The sequence below is a fragment of the Anomalospiza imberbis genome, chromosome 3 (assembly GCF_031753505.1).
Source record: "Anomalospiza imberbis isolate Cuckoo-Finch-1a 21T00152 chromosome 3, ASM3175350v1, whole genome shotgun sequence".
NCBI classification, from domain to species: Eukaryota; Metazoa; Chordata; class Aves; order Passeriformes; family Viduidae; genus Anomalospiza; species Anomalospiza imberbis.
Window position 1 is genome coordinate 57,719,488 of NC_089683.1, and position 11,754 is coordinate 57,731,241.

Genomic DNA, 11,754 nt, shown 5'->3' on the forward strand with positions numbered 1-11,754 from the left:
GAAAGCAGACACTTTCCAGGTGCTTGTACACCCCCAAAGGAAATTAATCCAACTACAGAGGTGCTGCAGGCAAAAGCTGCTGGTGTCTCAAGTAAGAATAAATGTGAGAGTTGGGATCAGAGTGTGCATAGTCAGTCTAGCCAGGTACAAGGGCAGTGCAAAATCCCGCTGGTCTAAATGCCTCTTTGGTAAGAGGCAAGCAGTGGAGACACAGGACTAAACCACACCACCCTTCTAAATCCCTAGACATCCAGGGTGTGGAGGAAAGTTAAGAAACGTGTGTCCCAAGACTCAGAGAACAGACAGCAAAGCAGATCTCAGCAGTTCTTTGGTTTTCCTTAAATCTTGTGCAATTTAAGCCACTGTCTTGATCTTGGCAGTGCTTATTTTGGCACTTCAGTTTGTGAACATTCAACACAGACTGTAGGTTTTGCAGCCAACAGTGCAGCAGAATAAGCAGTATAGCAAACACATATAAGAAAATGCAAACACGATTTCAAAGGCTTTCTATTGGGGCACGCACAACAAAGAATCTTTCAGACAACCTCACATTTCTTCAAGACACCCATCACTCCTCTACTGACCTGAAATGTAAGCCATACCACTCCTCAGGGGCTATGATGTTAGTGCAAACATAGCCAAAATGCAAGTTCTCAACCCACATGGAAGCAAAATAATTGGGTTTCTCATGAGACAGAGGGAAAGGATCTCCCCAGCTTCAGTATCTGCTGCTCTCCTCTGGATTTCACTGCCTCACAACCCAGCAGTTCATCCCTTCCTCTCATGCTGGTCAGGAGCGCTGGCTGCAGAGCTGAAGCCATCTTTCTCATCTTGGGGAATAATGAAAACACACATAGTTTCAAGTGAATTAAATTTCATGTGCATTCAGAGGAATAAAAACAATCCCGCAGTGCAGCACACCAGTGAAAGTGTTGCTGCTTTAGGGAGCTGTAAAAGACAAATGACACGTGGCAATTTCAGGGGTAGAAAAAGACAACAGGGAGTGCTGGCACCTGCCTGAAGGACCAGTAAAGAGTCTGCAGCCTCTCAAGACTGCACAAAAGTGTGGTACACCTGCAGCTCCGGGGAGAAAATAGCAGCATGGGGCTTCCCAAGAGGAAGGCACATCAATGTCCACACCATTTCCTCTGGGGGGAAAAGTGACTGCTTCTCCGGCTTAATGCATTAGCAGTCTGTGGGAGACATACCTATCATCCATGCTCCCTCCTCTTTCCCAGCAGAAAGCACAACAAAAGGTAAATGTTCCCATGATACATGCATGAACCTACCTATGGTTCACTTGGGCAGGTGAAGGGGGCAGTAAAGGAATACTAATTTATGAAGACAGTTAACTCAAGTTAAATAAGATAAGCAGATCCTGACACTTCAAAACTAAAGGGGGAAAAAAGTGTTGATTTGGCTGCAGTTTTTTGCATATTTGGGATCACACCCAGACTACTAAACACAGGTTCACTCTAGAGGTCTTTGGTTAGGAAGAGGTTCCAGTCCTGATTATGCTTGAGCTGCAGCAGCATAAATTTAAGAGACATATTGCCTGGTGCCACCACATCCCAATGCCAACTTAGCCACATTCCTGAGCACTTCCTCAGTGACAGACAGAGATGTGTTACATAACTCCCAGCTAGAAAAACCATGGGTCCTAGACATGCACCAGAAGCTGCACCTGGTGGAAATACTGCTATGCTTCCTTCATGTGAAGACAACAGCCCACCTGCAGACAGCTGCATACAATGTGAAGCAGATATAAAGTCCAACCTAAATTATCTTGAGAACTTAGATGTCACTTTTTAGTGTCCTGCATGGGAAATATGATCACTGAATGTGTCTGAGCTATATTTTTGTGCAATTGAATGCTCACTCAAAACACTGGATCACAGACACAAGATCCCATTCCCCCTGCTGGTGTGTCTTTGTCTCGCTGCATTACCTACTCAGGCCCCCCCCCCCCCCCCCTTCTAATTTCTTTCTGTATAGATCAGCTTCTGAAAGCATCTTCTTAACCACAGTCCAGCTATAATCAGTCCATGTGCTGTCTGAAGAGTTGGAATCACAGACTTGGACGGCACAGGAGCTTTCATACATCTGACACACCCAGAGGTTGGTACACAGCTATACAGTTAAGACCATTACAGCACTGTCCTAAGTAACTGAGAAGAAACATTCCTTAGAGCTAAATGAAGTGGAAAATTCCCTTGGAGACCCTTCTGCCTTCTCTGTTTGTGTCAGACAGTCTAGACAAGGAAGGAAAATGGGAGTTAGTGCTGCTGTCAGAAAGGCTCTTGCTCTGAGCATAGCCTCTTCTTAATGTTTCTCCCAAACTTCTCCCACTGGCTGCAGGTGGTTCTTGAATACTGCTTGTCTAAGCTAATAAGGTGGGTGGGTGACTACTGTTTTCTGTAGTCAGTATCCATTCTTCCACACATGGGATCTGGCAGCAAGCAGCAAATCTCTCTTGGCAACACACAAATGGGATCTGCCCCCTGAGTTGGCTCCAGCACAACAACCCTCTCTTAAGCTTTCTTGGCCAGAGGACTGCCACAACAATCCTGGGTACAGGCACCACACTGACTTTCTATTTTGATAAACAGAACACAGTCAATGACAGCACCAGCCCAATGCCAGACCCTTACAGGGGAAAAATCTTTCTTTTCTTTCCACAGACAAAAATTGAAGGGCTTTTTTCACTTGATTGGAGCCTGTCTGCTGAGCCAAGGCAGCCTCCCTGTCTCATAGACATGGTACTTGGACAAAGGCTCCAAAGTACAGAGTGGATTTGGGACAGGTTCCCTAGACAGAGCACATGCAGTAAAGGTGGTCAGCAGGACTGTTTCAAACACAGCTAGAGTGTGAGAAAGTAGGACCAAGGGCAGCAAAAATGCTCAGCAATGGCTTTTACCCCTTGAGAAAGAACTCCAGAACCCACCAGCCCTCCTGCCTGAGACTGCACTTGCTCAGGACACAGCTTAGCACTTATAAACTACTCTCTAGATGAGAGAAGGAATGTGGTGTCCACTCAGTGTGGCCAGCACACCAGCAAGGACAGGGAGTACACATGCAGCCCACACCCAGTCCTGTCCAGCCACTCTGGAGTTAACAGCGCAGTGTTCCCACTCCAGCAGGTTTTGGTGTGCTCCAGAGTTCCATAGCTGGGAAGCACGCAGAGCTCTGTGCAGCACTATGCCAACACATTTGGGTTTGTTCAGGAATTGGCCTAATTTTTATAGCACATTGGTGTGGGACTGCAAACAAAGAAAGACTATATGGATATTACATGCAAAATTTTTAGTGAAGTATCAGAATCTCCAAGAATCACTTTAGACATTACACAGTCAGGGAAGCAAGAGCCTGCATGCACTCAACAGCTAACACTTTTCCTCGGAGGCTATGACATTTCTCACGATGTTTCCCTCACTAGCAGAACAAAAATTCCCCTGCTCCCTTCCCTCCTCCTCTCACCTTCCAGCAGGCAGCCCCAGAAATCCAGTTCCCCCTCTATTTACCACTGCCACAAGGGAGCACTATTATAAAACCGCTTCCAGGACTGTGATCCCAAGCTTGACCTGGACAGGCACAGCAAATTGCAGAGAGACTACAGTTCCAGGTTAAGCAGATCATTCCTTTCTGGTTGTTTAACTGCACACTAAGACTCACCAGAAGCCACGAGTGACATGAAGTCCCAGGCTCTGCCGCACAGCCCAGAGCTGCAGGGAGAGCTGGGGAGAATGCTATCGCCCTTGGCTGGCTCCGTCCTCTGCGACTACAGCACGGGGCTGGAGATGGGACAGCCACCACATCCGGAGCCTGGGGGCGAGTGTCTTGTGCCGCTCAGGCTACTGTAACCCCAACAGCTACATTCTAGCGCTGAAATGCCTCTGTATGTGTGCCTATACTCTGTCTTTGCCCGTGCTCTGGTGCAGCCCTTGTGCTCACAAGCTGAGGAGACTCGGTTCAGCATGGCCTGCGGTGCATAAAGTGCCGCGGGGGATGCAGTGATCGTACACTGCTTCCACAAGGGAAAGGACAGGGCAGATCCGCCACTGCCTCCCACAACGCCACCTCCAGAACAGCTTAAACCTGAGCCTGCGGGCCCGGGGAACTGACAGCAGCGCCAGCCTCGACCAGGCAGATACACGGTTCGATCCACAGGACTCCGGCGGTGGGAACGAAGGGAAGAGGGATCTCTCCTGGCTTTCCGGAGAGATGCAGCGTTGGGCTGCCCGGTGGCAATGCCGCTAACCGCGCGAGCGGGGCTCCTCAGCAGAGCCCAGACGGGACGATGGAACCAGCACGAGGTTCCAGGGGCAAAAAGGCATCCACGGGCTGAAGGCAAGCAGGAGGCTGTCACCCTCCGGTGCCATCTGCTCAAGTCTGGCCACGAGCGTCCTTCTGGGCTGCAGCTCCGCGCTCCGGAGCTGCCCGAAACGCGGCAGAGCCGCAGCGGGCTAACACACGGAGGGTCCCGGCCGCTCTCCGACAGCCAGGTGACCCTCGGTGCCGAGGCTTGCCTGGCTCTGCAGCTCCCCTCCCCGCTCGGCGGGCACTGGCCGAGGGGCCCGCACACGCAGGGGGCAGCGGCAGGTGCCTGCGCCGGGCAGGGAGGCGGCCGGCTCGGCCGGGGCGTCCCCCAGGACGCCGCCGCGGCGCTTGTCCCCGTGCCGGGCGGGAGCAGAGAGCGGCGCCGCCGGGCACCCCCAAGCACCGTGTCGCCCCGAGCCCCCCGCCCCGCGGCGCCTCCCCGCCCCACGCCGCCGGGCAGCGACACGCGTGGGACGGCAGCCGCTCACCCCCGCGCGGGGCAGCTCCCGCGTACCTGGCAGGGCGGCGGGCAGCAGGGCGGCCAGGAGCAGCAGGGCGGCCCAGGGGGCGGCGGGCCCCGCCATGGGGCCGGGGGCGCGGGGCGCGGGCGGCGGGAGCGGCGGGGCGCGGAGCTGCCGCCCGCCCGGCGATCGTCTCGGCGGGGCTGCCCCGCTGCTGCCTGCGCGCCCCGCCGTCTCCTCCTCCCGGGCTGCCGGGACACTGCAGCGGGGCGGCCCCGCGGAGGCGGGAGCCGGCCCTCCGCCCCCCGCGCCCCGGCCCGCCCGGCGCCCCGGCCCGCCCGCCCCGGCGGCCGGTGCCCGCAGCATCCCCTCCCTTGGCGTGAGGGCACCTGGCTCCTTCGGGAAGCGTCTCCCCAAGGAGACGACGAGCTCCGAGCCTGCCCCTCGGCACCCAGGGGAATTTCAGCTGGCCCACGCGTGTTACCCGCACCCTCGTGCTGCCTTCTGTCTTCTCCCCTTGTGGCACTGTGCCCTCCCAGCTGGGGTGGGTGTTCAGTCCTGCGTGGGCACAGGTTCACTATACAGAACTTTCTATACCGGGCTGTCTTTCCTTCTTCACATCATCTTTTGTTCTTTCTGAATTTTCACCCCATATCTGGCCGGGGTTTTTGCTTCGGTAGCCTTGCACTGGAGAGATGCACTGTTAGCACTGTTAGATCTACAAGGCACTTTAGAGTCCGACTTGTCTGGCTCTTCCCACAACCCTCTAACCCATATCCCCCACCTACTTTTTGCTGTATTGCTGAAGGATATTTCTGTAACAATTAATAATGGGTCCTCTGCTGTGGAAACTAAACAAGATTAAAACCAAAACAAAACTAAATTGGCATAAAAGTTCTTGCCTGCTATGAAGGGTGAGGAAAGATACTGGGAAAAATAAACACCATATTAAAAAAAAAAAAAAAAAAAAAAAAAAAGAAAGAAACAAACAGACCAAACAAACACAATTACAAATCAAAGGAAGGCAAATAACAGGGGCAGGTTTTGCACAGGAATCTGGCTCCACACCTGCTTCTGTCCAGACACTGGCTTTGACGTGCTGCCACACAGCTGAGCAGCTGGAGGACTGGCACAGAGTGGCTCCGAAGTCTCAGGCTACATCTCTGCTGCTGGACCTAGCTGCTTCTGGGACTCTGGTCCTACTCACCACTCTGTCCCTCCTGGCCAAGCTGCCCAGGGTCCCACAGCCCACAGGAGCATACTGGCCACGTCCCCACTGGTATCAGTGAATACACAGTATCCTTTGTGTCCTGTGTGTTACATATGTGCATTTTCATAGCTTGCAGCATCCAAAATGAAGTGCAGTGTTAACTGATGAGCTGAATGTGTGTCTACAGCAGAACACTGTAGGTTGCATTCCCTGTGATGTTACAGTGGGATGGTGTTGGAGAGCTCTGTGGGTTATAGGGAGCCAAACCTGGCAGCTGCTTAACCATAGTGGGTATGGGGCAGCCAGCTGCAGAACTACACCTGGGTTTTGTTTCATTTCTAGGTGATCACTGCACTCTCTAAGGAAGCCTGGGAGCAAGCTGAGACTGGAGCAGCCATGCACAAGGTAGGGACTGTAGTCCAGAACTGAAGCAGGAAGCCAAACTGGAACAAGCAAAGGGAGTCCTGAGTTGTGGGTATCTCCAGAAGGCTGTCTTTCACCAGTCCTGGAATATTTCCTCCTATAACTTGACTGCTATAGCCTGGGAGAGGCTTTTAAAAACCAAGCAGCATAGCAAACAGGAGATTCTAGATGACAGGGTTTTAGGAAGCTCAAGTTAAGGCACATCTGTAATACCACATTTTTAGTAGATTGCTGTCCATTGCAGCCTCCTGGCTTTGCATCACACCAAGCATCACTGGTCACTGTACCCCTGATTGCTCTGTACACTGTACCCCTCCTGACTGAGCACCACAACTTCATTATCCTCTTTCAGCTTTGCTTCTCTCCTTCCTAAGTGGCATTCTCAAGGATGTAGTTCCCAATGCAATATCATCAGTCATATCGTGAAGAATGGAATGCCAAAGTGCAGCTTTGAAAGGCCTTTTCTGGATTATGAATCAAGGACTGACTTGAACACTGACTGGTTAAAGACATGCAATTCTCACATGGGACACCAGCTGTTTCTGAGAGAAAGTAAACTTCACTAGCAAAGCATGACAGCTAGAGAAAAAACGAAAAACAACCACACAGAGAGATCTGGATATTCGGGTCAAAAATTTCAGCAAGTAAACCTGGGTAAAGAGTACCTATTAGAGTCAGGGATCTCAGCATCACAGAAATCCAAATCCTGCCTGTTATCTGCACCAAGAGCTGCTCTGTGTGAGGAAGGTAACATTGTACATGGTGGACATTTGGGAATTTCAGTGGATATAGTTAGTGGAACAATGTGACTGTGCCAATACTCCCTGATAAGGATGTCTGAGCTTGCCCTAAGAGAAAATGGTACCTGGCAAGGCAGGAGGAATGGCCTCAGCATGACCCTCCAGCACTCACACAGCCCCTCTCACACCTCAGCTGGTCATAGGTGGCAGAGGGATCCCACATGGAAGCTGACATTACTTAGCAGGGTCAACCCTACTTGCTGCTTTTTAAAGCACAGCTCTGAAAAGGGAAGAACCATGGCACTTTCTAACTGGAGGCAAAATGGTATATAGGTGTATTGGAAAGGGTGAATCTTTGCACAGTACTCAAATCTGGAAGGGATTTTGTTTTCCTCAGTTGTTTCTTCATTGCTTGCTCCATGCAAGTGCATCCAGGAGAGACAGAGGGTTGAAAATGCAGGGGTGCAGCCATCTGTCTGGATGAAACTATCCACCATGCTCACCCATATAGGCTGTGCAGTCTTGGAGGTTTTTCACTTAAAAGACAGAATTCCATTGAGAATGTGGATTACTCAGGAAACAACCAAGATACCATACTGCAATGAGTATGGACTTGCTCCTATGGCAATGTGAAATTTGTTTTTTTTTTTTTTTTTTTTTTTTTTGCAGGAAAGGAATTTTCTGTAATTAGCCCAGCTAATATTGGTGTAACAGTTAAGATTAAATTATAGTTTAAACCAAGACAAGGGATATTTAGGACTGCTGATTCTTTCTCTCTTGTTTATGCAAATGCTTCTCTTGAAACCATATGAGGCCAGACAAATAATCACTATATGCTGCAAAATCCTGAGCAGAGAAGATGCAATGCATCAGCAGTTTGTTTTCAGAATTTCTAGAAAACTCATTGAAACAGGTCTTCAGCTGGCACAGTCTAGCAGAGCTTCTTGCCTCACCTCCTTTCATTCTCTGTGGAGCTCTTTTATTTATACCAGCGTGAACAAACTTACTGACTCTTGACTTCAAGAATGTTTGTCATTGATGCAAAGGAAAGATAGCTGCAGGCTGTGAGATAAAAATGGTACTCCCAACAGTTTGTAGGGGCAGGTTTACAAATGGAAGACACAGGCAGACAGAGACATATAAAGGAAGAATTTTAGTGAGCCAAATTGTCAGATACTTATAAGCAATTTCAAGGGCTCTGTACAGAGTTTCTCTCCTCTGTAATTCTCTACAGCACAGGCTGCAGCACACTTGGATGCAAGCAAGCAAGGTTCAGCCCCAGCATCAGCCCAGGTATGGCAGCATGGGCTCAAATACAGGCATGGCTCAGCACCCAACAGCTAAAGCCACATCTGCTGTGGAGTGTCTTCTACTCCATCTGCAGTCACGGTTTCAGATCCAAGTGAAAACATAGCAGCCTTGTACTAAATGCCTGTGACATTTGCTTTATTTATGCACAAGAAATGAGGAATGCCACATTAAACACCGCCAAGAAAGTTTCTGACCACTTACTCTAATGGCAACCACCATTCCACACAATTTTGTTTAAACGACCTGAGACCCTTCTTTTGTAAATATTTCCCATCTGTTTACCGCTAAGCCTGCACAAAATGCTAGGAATATTGAAATGCATAAGCCTAAGTATCTATTTTGCTCCAAAATGAACAGAAACAGTTTTAAGCATGTTACTCATGTTATTATTTTAAGTGTACAATTCTGTTGAAGACCACTAATGGAGAGACAAGAGACTGAAAGAGAGCCAGGAAATACCTTCCAGCAATGTAAAACTACGTGCACCTGGCAACCACTCCTTTCCTTGCAGGTTGCCTATTTCAGTTTGAGCTATAGGTTGGTAGAAGCACAAATAGCTTCATCATGTAAAATAAATGCTCATTTTAAAAAAAAAGACAGCATAGAAGATATACTCGTCATGAGCAAATCACAAGTAGCCAATAAGCTATTTGCTGATTTTTGCCTTTTGTTCTAGTTTACTTGTCTGGAAACAGTTTCTTTAATGTATTTGTTAATTATTTACATTTATATGTTTTGGTAACCCTCCCACTTAAACCAAAAGACAGATTTCTGGTTTTATAATAACAAAATGGTTTCGGCATGTGTTCTTGAAGATATGTGGGGTATTTACCCAGTCCAGCTTCTAGGTAGAGATTCCAAAAAAAAAAAAAAAAAACTGCCAGAAGAAAATTAAAACCTGCTTAAGTTAAATGAAATTGCCAGATGAGTGTCAGTGGAATCAGAATTCTTGTATGCCCATCTGGTAGACTCATTCAAACAAAAACTAAAGAAGAGGAGATTATGTCATTAAAGAATGCTGCAAACAAACAAGGAGTAACTGAAGTTTTTTAGGCAGCTGTAGAGCTGGAATGCCTTGTTTCTTGTGTTATGTCTGAAAACATGTATTTTCCATGCCATTCTTCTATAGCAATGTCAGTGTTCAGTATTAAGATCATCGGCTTTGGTTGAACTCCATGATTTTAAGGGTCTTTTCTAAACTAAATGATTCTGTGAGTCTATGACTTTTATGGACAAAGTGGCCAGCACCACTTCTGTTTAGCTCCATTTTAGCAGCTCCTCCTGGATGCCAGGTGCCCACTGGAGCCACTCTATCACTCCCCTCCTCAGCTGGACAGGGGAAAGAAGATATAGCAAAAGGCTCATGGATTGAGATGAGAGTAGGTAGAGATCACTCAACAGTTACAGTCATGGGCAAACAGGCTTGACTTGGGAAAATTAATTCATTTATTGCAAATCAAATCAGAGTAGGGTAATGAGAAATAAAACCAAAACACCTTCCCCCTACCCCTCTCTTCTTCACCAGCTTACTTTACTCAGATTTTCTCTACCTCCTCCCCCACTGCTGCACAGGGACACAGGGAATGAGGCTGTGGTCAGTTCAGCATGTTATCTATTCTGCTCTTTCCTTTTCAAAAGAAGGACTCCTTACACTCCTCCTCTGCTCCAGTGTGGGGTCTCTCCCCTGGGAGACACTCTCACATTAACTTCTCCAGTGTGAGTTCTTCCCACAGGCTGCATTAATTGTTCCAGTGTGGGTCCCCTCCACAGGATACAGTCCTTGAGGAACAGACTACTCCAGTGTTCTGGGGCTGGGTCACAAGTCCTGCCAGCAAACCTGCTCCACTGTGAACTTCTCTCTCTCCTCATGGGTCCACAGTTTCTTCCAGGAGCCTACTCCAGTGCGTGCTTCCCAAGGGGTCTTCACCAGGAGCTTCAGGGGAATCTCTGCTTGGGTACTTGGCACCTTCTCCTTCTGCTCCTTCACTGACCCAGGTGCCTGCAGAGCTGTTTCTGTCATATATTCTCATTTCTCTGGCTGAAATTGCTGTTGTGCAATTTTTTCCCCTTCTTAAACATGTCATCCCAGAGGTGCTGCCACTGTCACTCATGGGTTCAACCTTGACCACTGGCAGATCTGTTCTTGAGCTGGCTGGCATTGGCTCTATCAGACATGGGAAAGCTTCTAGGAGCTTCTCACAGAAGCCACGCCTGTAATTCTCCCACTCCTTGTCACATACCACAGTAGAGGGTAGCAGTAACGCTGCACCTCTCTATTAAACTGCTTCAGCTTCTGGAGCAAATTAATATTTTCCTTTGAGTGTTTATGCATATGGAGAGAGCTGTGTTATTCTACCATGCAGTTTTGTCAGAGTGAATGTAAAAATGCCATGTCATGATTCCTATTCCTCATCTCTTGGTGAGACTGAGTTGATATAACTCAGTCACTGCTACCTTGCCAAACACCTTTCAACACTGCAACCAATCAGCATTAAAATAGCAGAATATAAGTGCTACTTATGAAAGTCTCTGCAAAATTTGTATTTAAAGCTTCAAGAACAAGTTGCCTGTGTTCCTGCCTGGTGTCACAAAACCCAAGTCCAGAAGCACGTCAAACCTGGGTGCTGTTGACTGCCTGAAGCATGCAATCCCCTGTGGTACGGGATCTCTGCCAGTGTGATGCCTGGACATTAATGTTCACACCCTGGGAACTGTCAGGAGAGAGACTGATTGACACTGGCTTTGATGATGGGCGCCATCAGAGATGCAACACTGTCTGTCCAGGTTCAAGGCCATTTCAGCTGCTAAAGCTCAGTCAGCACAATGAAGTGTCGAGTCCTGAAAGCTTCATCATGGCAAGCAGCAGTCTAATAAAAGGTGTGTCAGTTTGGCCCCTCTTACCATGAGCTCTTCCAAATAAAACATGATTATGGCTGCTTCTAAAACAGGAAAAATGCCTCATCCCTCTGTACTGAGCCCTCCACAGTGGAAGAGCACTGAACTGGAAAGGCACATGGAGGGATTCTAAGCTGCTGTTCCCGTACGGTGCTTGTATCCCCCACGTTGCAGATGCTGGTAACTTTGAGACATGAGAAAAAGAAAGCTTCCGGTAGAGACTTGATGAGTTTGAGGCTTTATACAAAACCCTCACTTTTGCCATTTTGCCAAAATAAACAGATTTTCGTGAAAACTCCAGGGGGTAGAGGCCATCTGAGTTGCATGGACAAGCCCTGCAGCACAGCCTGTTTACATGATGAAGAGTTTAGGACTTCTAGACCTCCATTTTCACCCT

General features: G+C 48.5%; 1 protein-coding gene across 2 annotated transcripts in view; it reads right to left on the reverse strand.

Annotated features, from left to right (window-relative positions):
• FNDC1 (fibronectin type III domain containing 1) overlaps window positions 1-4,984 on the reverse strand; it is a 62,881-nt gene extending 57,897 nt beyond the window's left edge. Inside the window, exon 1 of one of the 2 annotated variants that reach the window (XM_068184557.1) lies at window positions 4,832-4,984. In XM_068184557.1, coding sequence (XP_068040658.1) covers window positions 4,832-4,901 — 70 coding nt within the window. In that variant the 5' untranslated portion in view covers window positions 4,902-4,984. The remainder of the gene's footprint in view (window positions 1-4,831) is intronic. The other variant, XM_068184558.1, reaches the window with a different exon arrangement.
• Between the last annotated feature and the right edge of the window lie 6,770 nt (window positions 4,985-11,754).